Below are 14,727 nucleotides of genomic sequence, written 5' to 3' on the forward strand. Positions count from 1 at the left end.
TCCGGCCACGGCGGGTGACCAGCACGTCCCGGTGCAGCCGGTGCTTCTCCCGGCGCGGGGCTGTGCCGGCAGCTTCGGCGCGACGCGGTGCTCCGGCACGTACCGGATGGCGTGCCGGCTCTGGACGTGGCGCCAAGAGGGATTTTGGGGTGGGGGGGGGATCCGCAGAGCGACGACCGGGCCCTGCACCGGTGCTGGGTTGGTTCTGCCGCACGGTGAGGGGACCCAGTCCCTAATTGGCCCGAGCGCTAACGAAGGAGCCGAGGGAAGCGGAAGCTGGCTGGCGCTCGGCGGGGGCTGTGATTTGAGGGGGGTGGAGTGGTCACCCCAAGATGCTGGAGGCTCCAGGGGGGTCCTGCCCTCCCCCCCTCGCCCCGGGGAAGCTCCCAGCTCTCTAAACGCGGGTTCTGGGGTTTGGGGTTTTTTTTTCTTTTCCTTTCCTTTTCTTCTCTTTTTTTTTTCTGTCCACCTGGAGAGCGGCTCCTGCCACGCTCCCCCGGCCGCTCCGAGCTCCGCCGACCCCCCCCCCGTCCCACCGCCGCAAAGCTGACCGGGGGCCGGGACGCAGCAACACGCAGCACCCCCAACGCCCCCCCGTCCCCATTTACGGGCAGCAGGAGCGAGATTTACCACCCAAATTCCCTTTTCCAGCCAGTTTTAATGCTCCTTACGCCCGTCTCCTTCTGCCATCTGCCCTCCCTCTCCCGGCGTTCGCAGCGGCTCCAGGACACCGGGGTGAAAAGCCGAGGAGGTTTAATCCCCGCCGGGAGGGAGAAGCGGCAGCCGGATGGAACCGCGTCCCTTCTCCGGCACCGTCCCGGCAGGAAGCAGAATCCCCTGGTGTCCCGTGTCCCCGCTCCCCGTCTACGTCCGCACCGTCCTCTTGTCCTCGAAGAGGCTCTTCAGCATGTAGACCTGGAGAAAAGCCACCACCACCAGCACGCCCAAGTTCACGGCCGACCAGAAGTTCACCCGCCCCAGGTTGCTCTCCTGCAGGTTACGATCTCGCGCCTCGAAGGCTCGAAGCAGCGTTTGCATCTGGATGCTCCGTTCCAGGCGGCTCTTCATGGTCTCGATGGATTCCTGAGGACGGGAAGGGAGACGCCGGTCGGATGCGCCGACGGTTCGGGGCGGATGGAACAACCCCCTGCCGCGAGCGGGGACGCCGTCACCGAGATCGGGTCGCTCAGAGCTGCGTCCAACCTGACCTTGAACCTTCCCAGGGCCGGGGCACCCCCCGCCCGTTGCCACGTCTGAATTTCTGGGGTTTTTTGCCAGTTTAAAACCATTTTCCCTCATCCTGGGGGTCCCACTGGAGCGGACGGGCAGAATCCCGGGTGGTGCCGCCCAGGATCCGGTCGGCATTCCGGGTCGCCAGCGCACGTTGCCGGCTCGTATCCGGCGTTTCCTCCTCCCTGATCCCTTCCTCCCCAGCCGGTTCGGACACCGGCCCTGCAGGGACCTTGCACTTGACCTTAACCCCACCTTGATGTCCTCGATCTTGACGTCCAGCGTGTCCTCGGGTTCGGCCGCCTCCACCCAGCCGTCGCCTTCCTCCTCCTCCTCCTCCTCCTCGTCCTCCTGGGCGCTGTCGAAGATGAGCTCGAAGAACACCAGCTTCTCCGAGATGGTGCTGAAGGAGTTGTCGAAGCAGAGCTTGTAGTCGCCAGCTTCGGTGGGCTCCACGCTGGGTGGGGGGAAACGGGTCAGCGGGATGGGCAGGGACCGGCAGGGGGACGGGCAGGGACAGGCAGGAGGGATGGGCAGGAGATGGGTGAGGGGGTGGGCAGGGGATCGGTGGGGGGACAGGCAGGGACAGGCAGGAGGGATGGGCAGGGATGGACAGGGGGAATGGGCAGGGATGGGCAGGGACGGGCAGGAGGGACAGGCAGGGACAGGTAGGGGGAATGGGCAGGGACAGGCAGGAGGGACGGGCAGGGATGGGCAGGGATGGGCAGGAGATGGGTGAGGGGGTGGGCAGGGATGGGCAGGGGGACAGGCAGGGACAGGCAGGGGGACGGGCAGGGGGACGGGCAGGGGGACGGGCAGGGACAGGCAGGGGGACGGGCAGGTACAGGCAGGGACGGGCAGGGACAGGCAGGACTCACGTGTGGGCCCCGTCAGAGCGCCGGTACTCGCTGACCAGCAGCCGCCCCGACGGACTCTCCAGGGAGAAGTCGACGTCCAGCCCGGCCCCGCCGATCACCTGCCAGAACCGGGGATGGCGGCACCGGGGGGGGGGGGGGAACCACCGGTACCGGGGACTCCCTCCCGCCTGGCTCAGCACCCCCCCCCCCACCCCGGAACCGGGGACCCCCCCTCCTCGTGCCGGTGCCCCCCCCCAAGTACAGCACCCGTACCGACCTCCCCATTACCGGCTCGGGCCCCAACCCCCCCCGGTACCGGCCCGGTAACAGGCCCCGCCCCTCCGGTACAGGCCCCGCCCCTCCGCACAGGCCCCGCCCCATGCACCGCCCCTCCGCACAGGCCCCGCCCCTCAGTACAGACCCCGCCCCTCCATCACAGACCACGCCCCTCCATCACAGACCACGCCCCCACACCACCCGCTCCCCGATACCGCTTTGCCACAAAGCCCCGCCCCCTCAGCTACCGCCCCGCCCCCTGAGGCCCCGCCCCCTGAGGCCCCGCGCCCCGCCCCCTGCCCCGCCCCCTCCGGTACCTGATACTCGGCCTCCAGGGAGGCGTTCCCGGGAGCGCCCTGGTAGAAGCACTCCCGGCGGCCGGCGGGCAGCACGAACGTGACCTCAGCGTCGGGCGGCGGCGGAGCGGCGGCGGGCCCGGCCCAGAGCGCCAGCAGCCACAGCCACCGCGCCGCCATCTCACCTGCGCGGCGCCTTTAAGGCAGGCCCCGCCCCGCCGCCGCCAGGACCCAGCGGAGAGGGTGGCTTCGCCGAACGCCTGAGGCGGGAGCGGTGAGGCGGGACTTCAGGCAGCGCCGGGGCCCTCCCGCGGCCCGGGGTCCTCGCTACCGCCGCGTTGCCCCGCCTCCCCACCCGGAATTCTCTTCGCTGATTGGTTAATCTCTCCCAATTCCCCGAGTCTTAACTTTTCATTGGTCGGCTCGGCGTAGTGCCCGCCCCCGTCAGCGTCTCGCCTCAGCGCGGGCGCTATGGCGGCTCCTGAGGGGAGCTGCGCTCCCACAGTGCACCGCGGCGGGGCCTGCGGGCTGGGGCCGGTGGTAGGGCGCGGATCTGAGGGGTCCTGGGGCAGGTTGAGGGGTCTGGGGCAGGTTTAGGAGGGTCTGGGCCGGATTTAGGTGGTTAGGTGCAGATTTAGGGGGTCCTGGGGCAGATTTGGGGGGCCCTGGGGCAGATTTAGGTGGTTAGGTGCAGATTTGAGGGGTCTCGGGGCAGATTTAGGGGTAAAGGTGCAGATTTGAGGGCCTCTGGGGCAATTTTGGAGGGGTCTGCTGCAGGTTTGGGTGGTTCTGAGGTAGATTTAGGTGGTTTGGTGTGGATTTGGGGGGCCCTGGGGCAGATTTGGGGGGCCCTGGGGCAGATTTAGGTGGTTTGGTGCAGATTTGGGGGGTCCTGAGGCAGTTTTGTGGGGTCCCGGGGCAGATTTTGGCAGTTCTGAGGTAGATTTAGATGGTTGGGAGCAGATTTTGGGGGGTCTTGGGGCAGGTTTAGAGGTCTGGTGCAGATTTGGGAGGCCCTGGAGCAGATTTAGGTGGTTTGATGCAGATTTGGGGTGTCTTGGGGTAGGTTTGGGTGGTCTTGGGGCAGATTTAGGTGGTCAGGTGTGGTTTTGGGGGGCCCTGGGGCAGTTTTTGAGGGGGCTGGTGCAGATTTGGGGGGCTGGTGCAGATTTGGGAAGCCCTGAGGAGGATTTGGATGCCCCAGGGGCAGATTTTTGGGGTGTTTGAGCGCCCTAGGACAGATTTAGGTGGCGGAGGGGGGCAGATTTGAGAGGTCTCGGGGTAGTTTTCAGGGGCCGGGTGGCACATTGGGGGGGGCTCTGTGAGCAATGTCGGGGTGCAGGGCTGCTCCCCACCCAGGGCACTGGCTCAGCGCCGGGGTTCGGCCTCACGCTGCCGGGGAAACGGCGGCTGTGCCGGTTTTGGTTGCGGTAGGGTTAATTTTCCGCCGTAGCCGGTGTGGGGCTGTGGATTCTGCCTCTCGCAGCCCCCTCCCAGGGCTGGGGGTGCACAAGGAGTTTTGGGGGACGCAGCCGGGACAAGCTTCCCTTGGGATCGGCGACTCCTGCGCCGGGAGCCGGATGCGCCGGAGAAAAACCGCAGGAGCCGTTTCGAGCCGTCGCACCCCGCCGAGGGTCCGGGTGAGGGTCCCGGCCGGGCGTGGGTCCGGAGTGACACCTCGTTACGCCCTGTTTACGCCTCTTTTTTTAACGATGTCGTTGTGATAATTAAAGAGCCAACGCTGGGAAATGACGCCCGGTGGCGGAGGAGCCGGTTTTGCGCAAAGCTGAGTTCACGCCTGGTTATTGGGTGGAAAAAAGCCTTTTTTTGTGCAACCGAGGGAGGGGAAGGCTAACCCCGATTTGTACTGGGGACTCTCTGTCATTTCCTTCCTGGGTGATGAAATCTCAACTTGAGCAAAATCCTCCTTCTTCTTTTCAGCGCCGGGCTCCTGCGCCGCGGGGTCTCCGTGGCGGAGCCGTCCCTGATCCAGACCCCGGAGGATGATGAGGATGAGGCTGAAGCTTCTCCTCCTCGCGTTGGGTACGTTTTTCCTCTCCTCCGCCCGACTTTGACTTTGACCAAACTGGAATTTGCCGCCGCGCCGGTCGTTTGACGGTCGGATCCGGCTCCCCGCTCACCGTCCCTCTCTCCCAGGAGCCGTGGTAGCGCCGAGGCTCTCCCCGTCGCCGCTCGGGGTCCTCTCCCAGGAGGACGAGGGTCCCCCGAAAATCACCTGCTTCGCCCCGCGGAGGTACGCCGGCAGCACCTTCGATCTCTTTGCGGTGGGCGCCGGCGTCCCCGCGCAGAGCGTCTCTGCCGCGCAGGACCAGAACAAGGTTGATTTTACCCTGGATGGGGCTACCGCGACCTCCCGGTGCTACCGGTGCCGGTACCGGAGTTACAACGGCAGCGCCTGGCAGATGTCAGCGTTCAGCACGGAGATCGTGGTGAACGGTGCGGGCGGCGGGTGGGGGCAGAGCCGCGAGGGGTCCCGCCGGGGCGCAGCTCCGATGGCCGGGGAGCGCCGGGAACGCCGCCGACCCAAACCCGGCGTGTTTCTCCCCAGCCTCAAGTGACGCCGCCTGCCATCCCCCCACCGCCGCGCCGACCGGCCGGCCTCTGCCGACCTCCGTGACTCTGCGGCAAGGTACCGGCACGGCAAACTGCCCGGCTCCGCGGCAGCGCCGGTGGCTTCTTCCCGGTGACCGTCTGCAGCCGCGCCGGGGGTTTCCCTGCGGGTGACCCCCCACCCTCCCTCCCCTTCCAGATCGCCCCTGGCTCCTCCCGGTTGCCGTCGGCGCGACTGTCCTGGTGCTGCTGGTGCTGGCGGCGACGGCGGTTGCGGCCTGGCGAGGTGCGTGGGGCGTGGGCGCCCTCAGCGGTGTGGCCGTGCCCGGCGGGGGTTCGTAACCGGGGTGTGCCGGCTGTGCCGAGGGGGGTTGGCACCTCGCGGCTCCCTGCCGCGGTGGCACGCAGTTCGGTGCAGCCTCGGGGGTGCCGGTGCCGTCGGGCGAATCCCTTCCTGCGCCTCCACCCGTCTCTCTTCTCTCTCTCACCAGTCGAGGCTGGGAGACGGCGGGCAAAGAGGTGAGAGTGGCCGGAGCCGGCGCCTCTGCGGCTAAATCGCCCCCCGGGACCCCCCGGCTGAGCCGCGGCATGGGGCTCCCCGCTGCCTCCTCCCTGCCCGCAGGCGCCCCTGCCCGCTGCGCTGCCACCGCCTTTGTTTTTGCAGGCAGGAGGCGTCTTGCTGGACGGAAACGCGGTACCCCACCACCGGTAAGGCCCAGACCCCCCCCGCGCCGGGGCGGTGCCGCTTCCCCCGGCACCCCAGCGACGGCCCCCCGCCTTTTGCTTTTTTCGGCAGAGCTTTCCTATGACAACTGCGCCTACGCCGTCGGCGTGGTGAGTGGGGGACGCGCGGGGGGGCTCCGGGTCCACCCTCGGCACAAGCTCGGCACGGGCTCGTCCCGGCTCACCCCTGCCTCTCCCTCCCCGCAAGAACGCGCAGACGGCAGATGGCAGCGGCGCCGGCTCGGCCCCGGCGTCCCCCCCCGCCGCACCCCACTTCAGCACCTTCAGGTCCTTGGCGTGAGCCCCAGCGTTGCCGTCTCTGCCGGCGCTTGCCGCGGCACCGGAGCCCGGCTCCTCCTTTTACCGGGGAGCACGAGGAGCCCCCGGCACGACCGCGAGGGAAGGGGCTGCGTGACGTCGAGGTTGGCGAGGCGCCGGCACCCCGCGGCACCCCACCGGCTGGGGGACGTGCCGGGGGCTTCCTGGAGACCCCGGCACAAGAGAGGTGCCAACGCACCGCCGGCGGTTCGGCACCAGAACCGGCCACGGACCCTCCTCCTCCTCCTCGCACCGCAGCGGAGCCAGGCTGGGCGCTCGGTGACTCTGTGCCGCAGCGTCTCCACCGCCGGAGCCGGCTCCGGTTACAATAAAGGTGTTTGGTGCCGGCGCAGGACGTGGGTGCTGTGTCCCGCCCGGTTCCCGGTGCCGGTGTGCTGTGCCGTTACCGGTACCAAAGCCCGGTGCTGTGCCCGGTTCCCCTGCCCTTCCTGGTGCCTGGTCCCCGGTGCCGGTACCCGGTTCCTGGTGCCCTTTGCCCGGTTTCCTTTTCCTCGTGCCCTTTCCCTGGTGCCCAGTGCCGGTTCCCGGTGCCCTTTCCCCAGCTCCTTTTCCCCTTTCGCGGTTCCCTTTCCCCATTCCTGGTTTCCCCTTTCCCCATTCCCAGTCCCCCTTTTCCCCATTCTTGGTTCCCTTTCCCCCTGTTTCCCCTTCCCCAGTTTTTCCCGTTTCCCGGTTTTTCCACCTTTCCCTTTCCCCCTTTCCTGTTTCCTGGTGTTTCCCATTTTTTTCCTGTTCCCCAGTTTCCCCTTTCCCGTTTTTTTCCCTTTCCCCTTCCCCCCGTTTTTCCCCTTCCCCCCGTTTTTCCCCTTCCCTTTCCTGTTCCCCCCCGTTTCCCCTTTCCCCGTTTCCCCGTTTCCCCGTTTCCCCGTTTCCCCCTTTCCCCCTTTCCCCCTTTCCCCCTTTCCCCCTTTCCCCCTTTCCCCCTTTCCCCCTTTCCCCCTTTCCCCCTTTCCCCCTTCCCCCCGTTTCCCCTTTCCCATTTTTTTCCCCGTTTCCCCCCGTGTTTCCCCTTCCCTTTCCCGTTGTTTCCCCCCGTGTTTCCCCTTCCCTTTCCCGTTGTTTCCCCCCGTGTTTTCCCTTTCCCGTTTTTTTCCCCATTTCCCCCCGCTTCCCCCCCTTTCCCCTGTTTCCCCTTTCCCCCGTTTCCCCTTCCCTTTCCCGTTGTTTCCCCCCGTGTTTCCCCTTTCCCGTTGTTTCCCCCCGTGTTTCCCCTTTCCCCTTTTTTTCCCCGTTTCCCCCCGCTTCCCCCCCTTTCCCCTGTTTCCCCTTCCCTTTCCCGTTTCCCCCCGTGTTTTCCCTTTCCCGTTTCCCCCCGTTCCCGCTCCCCGTTGGCAGCGCGGCCGCCGGCCGCCAGGGGGCGCGGTTCCTTTTCCCGGCCGCGGGGCGGGGCCAGCGGGGGGGGCGGGGCCAGCGGGGGGGCGGGGCCATCGGCGCGGGCGGGGGCGGGGGGGGGGCGGCGGCGGCTCCAAGATGGCCGCGGTGTCGGTGTTCCCCGGCGTGCGGCTCCTCACCATCGGGGACGCCAACGGCGAGATCCAGCGGCACCAGGAGCAGCAGCCGCTGCGCCTCGAGGTCCGCACCGGCCCCGACAGCGCCGGCCTGGCGCTCTACGGCCGTGAGTGCGGGCTGGGGGGGGGGGGAGGGGGGGTGTGGGGAGGGGGGAGGGGGCGGCTGAGGGGGTTTGGGGGGGGAGGGGGGAGATGGAGGGGCTCTGGGGGGGGGGGAGGGGGCATGGGGGGCCGGGGGGGGGCTGGGGGGACAGAAGGGCTGGGGGGGGTTGGGGGGTGCGGGGACGCGGGGGGCTCAGGAGGGTTTGGGGGTGCGGGGCTCGGGGGGGGGGGGCTGGGGGGGGAGGGCACCCAGGGGGCTGCGGAGGGGGGGGGGGAGGGGGCTCTGCGCCCCCCCCGGGTGGGTGGGGGGTGCTGGGGGAAACGGGGGGGCTGGGGGGGGGCCCGGGCCGATGGAGCCCCGGGGGGGACTCTGGGGGTTTGGGGGGGTCCCAGCTGCGTCCCCCCACCCGCCGTGGGAAGGGCAGCGGCAGCCGGGGGGGGGACTCGGCCGGTGGGGGCTCCCCCGTCCCAGCCAGCGTTTGCCAGAGGCTGCGGAAAGTTGGTTCCTGGCCCCCCCGGCCTGAAAGAGCCCGAATTCGGTGACCTTCCCGGTGCCACCGCGGCCGCCTCGTCCCGGGGGGTCTCTCCGGCGGCCGCTGACGAAGTAACGGGGGGTCCGTTCGCCGGGCGCGGTGTCGGAGCCCGGTTTTCTTTGTCTTCGCGCAAGAATCGTGGGGTTTTTTTCCTTTTTCTGTTGTGGTTTTTCTCTCCCCCCCCCCCCCCCTTCTTTCTTTCTTTTTCCCCTTTTTTCTCCCTTTCCCGAATCCGGCGGCTCCTGCGCTTTGTGCCCGGTGAAGCTTGGGAATACGCCGGTGCCAGCGCGGTGCTGCCAGAGCCTCCCCGTCCTCTGCGCCCGGCTGCTTTCCGTACGATTACCGGTGGAGATGTCGGCTTTACGGCCGCACCGTCGTGAGGGGGGGGAAAATAGCACCCCGACCCCCTGCCCTCCCCGCTAACGACGCGTTCCGGTGAAATTAATTGATCGGTTCAAGTAATTAACGTGCGGCGCAGCGGCCCCGTCTTGTGCCGGCTTTGGAGGACACCTTGTCCGCAGTGGGACGGGGCAGGGGAAACTGAGGCACGCGGGGCTGGCTCGTCCCCGAGCCCACGGCTTGTCCTGCCTCGGTGCCGGCCTGGTGTTTTCTCGGCCCGGTGTTTCCCCACCGGCTGCTGAAGCTTCACCGTGGCTCAGCCGGGAGGAGAGGGGATGCCGGCGGGGAGCCGGACCCGCTCCCCTCAGACCAGAAATAAGGTTTTTAAGCGACTTTCCAGCGCCGAGAGCGAAGCTTTCCGCAGAGCCCGGAGGTTGTTTCGGTTTTTGGCGGGCGCCGAGGGCTGTCCATGTGCCGGCTCCGCGGCTTCTCCGTCCCTCGCCGCATCCCGCCGCCGGCTCGTTGTCCCGGCCAGCATCCAGCTCCCCCCCCCCCGCCTCCCCTTCCCGGCATCGTCTCCCTTTTCCAGGCGTTTGCCAGAAAAGCCTTTGTGTGGCCGGGGCCGGGGGTCTCTCGCTGCCCTTTCAGCGCCGGGGCGGCCGCCGGCACATCTGCCGGCCCTTTTTTATCGGCCACAAAGAACCCGGAGGCCCGGGCTGACAGCCTGATTAACGCGGCTGGCGGGAATTTGCATTTAATGGCTTTGCCGAGCGGCGCTGCCGGCAGCGCCGGGCTCGGTGTGGGTGCTGCCGGGGTCTCCTTTGGGGCTGGAAGTGCCCCCCCCACGCCCCCGGCTCTTTTCCCTCTCGTCACTCCGAATTAATCGGGCAACTTAACGCACCGCGTGGCCGGTCTGGAGCGGCGACGTGCCAGGAGCGTGGCCGGCGCTGCCAGGGCGAGAGGGACCGGTAGCGAGATGCGGGAGAAGAACAGGTTTTGCCGCAGCGGCTCGTTTGGTTTTTCCGGCGGGGCGCCGTGTGAGAACGGCAGTGCTGGCTGGAGGTGCTAATTACCCGCTCGCCGCTCCCCGGCTTCAAAGCGGCTAACGAGGCAACGCCGTGACGCCTGTGGCGGGAGGCCGGTGCCGATCCCGGTTTGGCCACCGGCAGCTCGGTCCGTCTCCCCTCGTCCTTCCTCGCGGCGTCGCTCGGCTTCACCGGGGCTGGGGGGTCCCCACGGATCCGGCCGCCCCCCGTCCCGGCAGCGACGGGCACCGATGTGTATTTCTGGCTGACGCCGTGCACCCCCTCGGCCGCACGCGGGGGGGTTTGTGTCCCCCCCTTGCCGTGCCGCGGAGGTTAATTAGGCTAACAACGTTTCTCCCGGTCCCTCGGTATCCGTCTACCGAGGGGGGCTGTGGGTTTGGCAGCCGGCGGCTCGGTGGGGCTGGTGGGGGGGGGTGTTCCCGGCTCTCACCCCCCCGTTCTGTCTCTCTTTGCCCCCCCAGATGAAGACGTCTGCGTGTTCAAGTGCTCCGTGTCCCGCGAGACCGAGTGCAGCCGCGTGGGCAAACAGTCCTTCATCATCACGCTGGGCTGCAACAGCGTCCTCGTCCAGTTCGCCACCCCCACCGGTGCGTCCCCCGCCCCGGACCCTCCCGTGTCCCATTCCCCCCCCCCCCCCCGCCCTCGGTTCAACCCCCCCTTCCCTCTTTCTCCAGATTTCTGTTCCTTTTACAACATCCTGAAAAACTGCCGCGGCCACAACACGGAACGGTCGGTCTTCAGTGAGCGGACGGAGGAATCCTCGGCCGTGCAGTACTTCCAGGTGAGCGACGGCCCCGGCCGGGCACCGTCACCGGCGAGGATTCGGTAACGGCGTCCTCGGTGACATCGGCGTCCGTCTGTCCCCCCTCCCAGTTCTACGGGTACCTGTCCCAGCAGCAGAACATGATGCAGGACTACGTCCGGACGGGCACCTACCAGCGAGCCATCCTGCAGAACCACAGCGACTTCAAAGACAAGGTCAGCCGCGCGCCGCCCGCTACGACAGTTTTGGTGAAATGTGCCTCGGTTTGGTGGCTGGTTCCGGCTCCTGCTGCCGGATTGCTGGGCCGGGAGGGTAATTACCCACCGGAGCGGGAAGAGGCACCTTGAGTTTTGGTCTTTCCTCCCTTTTTCCCCCGTTTTTAATCTGTTCCGGTGCTTTCCCGACTTTATTTTCACCGTCTCCTCAAAAACACGGCCGGTGGGAGGACGGACGGTGGCCAAGAGCCGCGTGCCGCCGGCACCCCGCACCGTCACCGCTGATCCCCTAATCGGGGGGGTTATATATAGGATCAAAGAGGATTTGGGCGCTCTTAATCCCGTTCTTCCCCGCGGCACCGGGAAGCGGCCGGGGCCGAGCCCTTGGAGCCGCCGTGGTTCCCCGGCACGGTTCGGCGCGGCGCCGAGGTTTGCCCTGCCAAGGGGAGCTGGCTCTGCGCGTGCCAGTCGTTACCGGAGCTTCTAATGAGCGCTTCCAGGGGGTGGGTAACGACTTGCCGGAGTTAGTTCCTTCTCCGGAGCCCGTTTGCTCTGCCGGCAATCGGCGCTGCGGTGGGGGGCTGTTTCCCTGCCCCGGTTGGGCTGTGCCGGTGCTGCTGCCTCGGGAATCCAAATCTCGGGGTCCCCGGGTCTCCCCGTGCCCCAGACCGGAGCCGAGGGACCCCGATCCCGGCTCCGGTGTGGTGATGCCAGGAGCAGGGCGGGATGGGAGCCCCCACGGCCCGTCCCCGGCTCCAGAGCGGGTGCCGGTGGTTCACCGTATCCTCGCCGTCTCCCTCCCCAGATCGTCCTGGACGTGGGTTGCGGCTCCGGCATCCTCTCCTTCTTCGCGGCGCAGGCCGGGGCGAGGAAGATTTACGCGGTGGAAGCCAGCACCATGGCGCAGCACGCGGAGGTGAGCGACCCCGGTGCCGGCAGCCGGGCAGCTCGTGGCTTTACCGAGCTGGGCGGTCTCACGCCGACCCCCGTACCCAGTTCGAGCCGTACCCCTGCCCCAGTACGACCCAGTATCACTGGGACGGCGACACTGGGACCACGGTGCCGGCTTCTCCTCCCCCCCTGGCCATCCCCCCCTCCCCGGTGTTTCCCACGGCAGGTTTTGGTGAAAAGCAACAACCTGACGGACCGGATCGTGGTGATCCCGGGGAAGGTGGAGGAGGTGTCGCTGCCCGAGCAGGTGGACATCATCATCTCCGAGCCCATGGGCTACATGCTCTTCAACGAGCGGATGCTGGAGAGTTACCTCCACGCCAAAAAGTACCTGAAACCCAGCGGTGAGTGCCGGGAGGGGCGCCGGGAGGCTTCCCCGGTAGGGACGGAGGGTTGCCGGTATCCCGGGGACGGGGGGGGGGTTCTTTCTCGCTCTGCCGGCCGCCCCCCCAGCCCAACCCCGCGTTCCCCGGTGCAGGGAACATGTTCCCGACGATCGGCGACGTCCACTTGGCCCCGTTCACGGACGAGCAGCTCTACATGGAGCAGTTCACCAAGGCCAATTTCTGGTGAGTCGGAAGGGAAGGGCGGGGGGGGAACAATCCTGACCCCCGAGAGGGGTCTGGGGGGGGGGGGGCCAGAGCCGTCCCCCCCCTCACGTGTCGCCGTCCCCTCCCGCAGGTACCAGCCATCCTTCCACGGCGTCGACCTCTCCGCGCTCCGAGGGGCGGCCGTGGACGAGTATTTCAGGCAGCCCGTGGTGGTGAGCGGCCCCGAAATCATCCGGGGGGGCTCTGGGGGGGGCTCCAGGGGTCGGGGGGGGGCAGGGAGCCCGGCCGCTGACCCCGCTTCCCCCCCCCTTCCTCCAGGACACTTTTGATATCAGGATTTTAATGGCCAAATCGGTCAAATACACCGTGAATTTCTTAGAAGCCAAAGAAGGCGACTTGCACAGGTGGGTGGCAGCCGCGAGGGACCCAGCCCAGCCCCCCCCAAAGCCTTCGGGCACCCCTGGGTGCTGGGGGGGGGCTGGAAGCGCCCCCGGTGATGGTCTGGCTTTGCCTTCCAGGATAGAAATCCCCTTCAAGTTCCACATGCTGCACTCGGGGCTGGTGCACGGCTTGGCCTTCTGGTTCGACGTCGCCTTCATCGGCTCCATGTACGCGGCGTGGGGGAGCCGAGGGGGGGCCGGGGCCGTGCCTCACCCCCCCCCAAACCCCTTATTTCTCTTTTTTTTTTTTTCTTCCCCCCCCCCCAGAATGACGGTGTGGCTCTCGACGGCCCCCACCGAACCGCTGACCCACTGGTACCAGGTCCGGTGCCTCTTCCAGTCGCCGCTCTTCGCCAAAGCCGGCGACACGCTCTCAGGGACTTGCCTCCTCATCGCCAACAAGAGGTGGGGGGGCACGGGGAGAGGTGGGGGGGCACGGGGAAAGGGGGGGGCACGGGGAAAGGGGGGGGCCAGGCCCTTGCCGGAGCCGCTGTCCCGGTTTGGGTTACGCCGGCCGCGATCTGGTTTTGCCGCGGTCCCTCGGTAGCTGGGGGGGGGGGGCCCTGCCCCAGTTTCGGTGCCGTATTTATAGCTCGCGGCGGGGATGGCCGCGGCCCAGATGCCGTTCCCGGTGCTCCACGGGGAAGGGGGGGTGGCCAGAGCGATCCAACCCCCCCTCCCCGCCCCCTCTCCGGGCGCAATTTGGGGGTCTCACGGCCCGCGTCCCCCCCCAGACAGAGCTACGACATCAGCATCGTGGCCCAGGTGGACCAGACCGGCTCCAAGTCCAGCAACCTCCTCGACCTGAAAAACCCCTTCTTCAGGTGGGGCCGGGGGGCTCGGGGGGGCTGGGGGGGCCCCAGTGACCCCCCCCCAGGCCTCACTCGCGTCTGTCCCCCCCACCCCAGGTACACGGGGACGACCCCCTCGCCCCCCCCCCGGCTCCCACTACACCTCCCCGTCGGAGAACATGTGGAACACGGGCAGCACCTACAACATGAGCACGGGGATGGCCGTCGCCGGTGGGTACCTGGGGGGGGTTTGGGGGGGACAATCTGCCCTATCGGCGACGCCAAAACCCCCGGCTGGGGGGGTACGGCGTTACCTGACCCCCCCCCCCTCCGCCCTCTCTCCGGCGCAGGCATGCCCGCGGCGTACGACCTCAGCAGCGTTATCGCCGGCGGCTCCAACGTCGGCCACAACAACCTGATTCCTTTGGGTGAGCGCCGGGAAGGGGGGGGGGGGGCTGTGGGGTGTGGGGGGGGTCCCGGCAGCCCCCCCCCCAACCTCACCCCGCTCCCCCCGTCCCGCAGCCAACACCGGCATCGTGAACCACACTCACTCCAGGATGGGCTCCATCATGAGCACGGGCATCGTCCAAGGTACCCCCCGCCCCCGCCAGCAACCCCCCCCCCCCTTCCCGGCGCCCTCCCGGGAGCCCCCCCCTGACCCCCCCACCCCACACCTCTCCCCCAGGCTCCTCCAGCGGCCAGAGCGGCGCCGGCTCCAGCACCCACTACCCCCTCAACAGCCAGTTCACCATGGGGGGCCCCGCCATCTCCATGGCCTCCCCCATGTCCATCACCACCAACACGATGCACTACGGGAGCTAAGGGGCTCCCCCCCCCCCGGGACTGCCAGCGCCAGGAAAACCAAAAACACCCGCCGCAGACCCCCCCCGGCCCGCGGCGGGGGCCGCCCAGGAGGATTTTTGACCCTCCTACGATAGACGAAGCCGCCCAGCCCACGCTCCGCCCGCCACCGGACCCGGATGGGGTTGATTTTTTGTTTTGGGGTTTGTTTTTTTTTTTGGGGGGGGGGGGGGGGATGTTCTTCTTGGGGTTTTTTTGGGGGGTTTTGGTTTTTTTTTTTTTTTTAAAGAAAGACCGGAGCCGCCGGCATCCCCGCGTGCCGTCTTCCGTAACAGCCGGGGAGCTCGGGGAGGGGGGGAAAACCCCGCGCGGGGACGGCGGGGGGGGGAAAAGGC

The 14,727-nt window shown here is 67.9% G+C and overlaps 3 protein-coding genes across 5 annotated transcripts; 2 read left to right on the forward strand and 1 right to left on the reverse strand.

Moving 5' to 3' along the window:
* Positions 1–736: 736 nt before the first annotated feature.
* On the reverse strand, positions 737–2,986 carry TMED1 (transmembrane p24 trafficking protein 1). The gene is made up of 4 exons (XM_054807944.1): positions 2,681–2,986; positions 2,109–2,206; positions 1,486–1,687; positions 737–1,083 (listed from the first exon to the last, which is right to left on the reverse strand). The coding sequence occupies exons 1-4, from the start codon at positions 2,837–2,839 to the stop codon at positions 865–867; spliced, it is 678 nt and encodes a 225-aa protein (XP_054663919.1). The 5' UTR covers positions 2,840–2,986; the 3' UTR covers positions 737–864.
* Positions 2,987–3,036: 50 nt separating this feature from the next.
* Positions 3,037–6,403, forward strand: C33H19orf38 (chromosome 33 C19orf38 homolog). Of its 3 annotated transcripts, XM_054807941.1 has the most exons (9): positions 3,037–4,299; positions 4,601–4,702; positions 4,817–5,116; positions 5,229–5,309; positions 5,430–5,516; positions 5,722–5,749; positions 5,895–5,938; positions 6,027–6,064; positions 6,162–6,403. In XM_054807941.1, exons 2-9 carry the CDS (start codon positions 4,663–4,665, stop codon positions 6,252–6,254), a joined length of 711 nt encoding a protein of 236 aa, XP_054663916.1. In that variant the 5' UTR covers positions 3,037–4,299; positions 4,601–4,662; the 3' UTR covers positions 6,255–6,403. The 3 variants fall into 3 exon arrangements, with proteins under 3 accessions (XP_054663916.1, XP_054663917.1, XP_054663918.1); XM_054807943.1 differs by lacking the exon at positions 5,722–5,749 and having other exon boundaries at positions 3,296–4,299; positions 6,162–6,224; XM_054807942.1 differs by lacking the exon at positions 5,722–5,749 and having other exon boundaries at positions 6,027–6,224.
* A 1,335-nt stretch (positions 6,404–7,738) lies between these two features.
* On the forward strand, positions 7,739–14,499 carry CARM1 (coactivator associated arginine methyltransferase 1). The gene is given in 17 exon segments (XM_054807924.1): positions 7,739–7,907; positions 10,282–10,407; positions 10,495–10,601; positions 10,694–10,798; positions 11,604–11,714; positions 11,916–12,093; positions 12,228–12,318; positions 12,431–12,512; positions 12,619–12,704; positions 12,819–12,908; positions 13,008–13,145; positions 13,475–13,564; positions 13,649–13,670; positions 13,672–13,762; positions 13,882–13,959; positions 14,054–14,122; positions 14,217–14,499. Coding segments are annotated over 17 exon segments (1,746 nt in total). The 5' UTR covers positions 7,739–7,762; the 3' UTR covers positions 14,354–14,499.
* The last annotated feature ends 228 nt before the right edge of the window (positions 14,500–14,727 follow it).

The sequence above is a fragment of the Grus americana genome, chromosome 33, assembly GCF_028858705.1.
Source record: "Grus americana isolate bGruAme1 chromosome 33, bGruAme1.mat, whole genome shotgun sequence".
Taxonomy (NCBI): domain Eukaryota; kingdom Metazoa; phylum Chordata; class Aves; order Gruiformes; family Gruidae; genus Grus; species Grus americana.

Coding starts and splice junctions, on each gene's coding strand:
- C33H19orf38 (XM_054807941.1), top strand. CDS start 4,663: ATGATGAGGATGAGGCTGAAGCTTCTCCTCCTCGCGTTGG. Junction 5,310..5,429: donor CTCCGTGACTCTGCGGCAAG/GTACCGGCACGG, acceptor CTCCCCTTCCAG/ATCGCCCCTGGCTCCTCCCG. Junction 5,939..6,026: donor AACGCGGTACCCCACCACCG/GTAAGGCCCAGA, acceptor TTTTTTCGGCAG/AGCTTTCCTATGACAACTGC.
- TMED1 (XM_054807944.1), bottom strand. CDS start 2,839: ATGGCGGCGCGGTGGCTGTGGCTGCTGGCGCTCTGGGCCGGGCCCGCC. Junction 1,688..2,108: donor CGCTCTGACGGGGCCCACAC/GTGAGTCCTGCC, acceptor CCCCCCACCCAG/CGTGGAGCCCACCGAAGCTG. Junction 1,084..1,485: donor TCAAGATCGAGGACATCAAG/GTGGGGTTAAGG, acceptor TCCCGTCCTCAG/GAATCCATCGAGACCATGAA.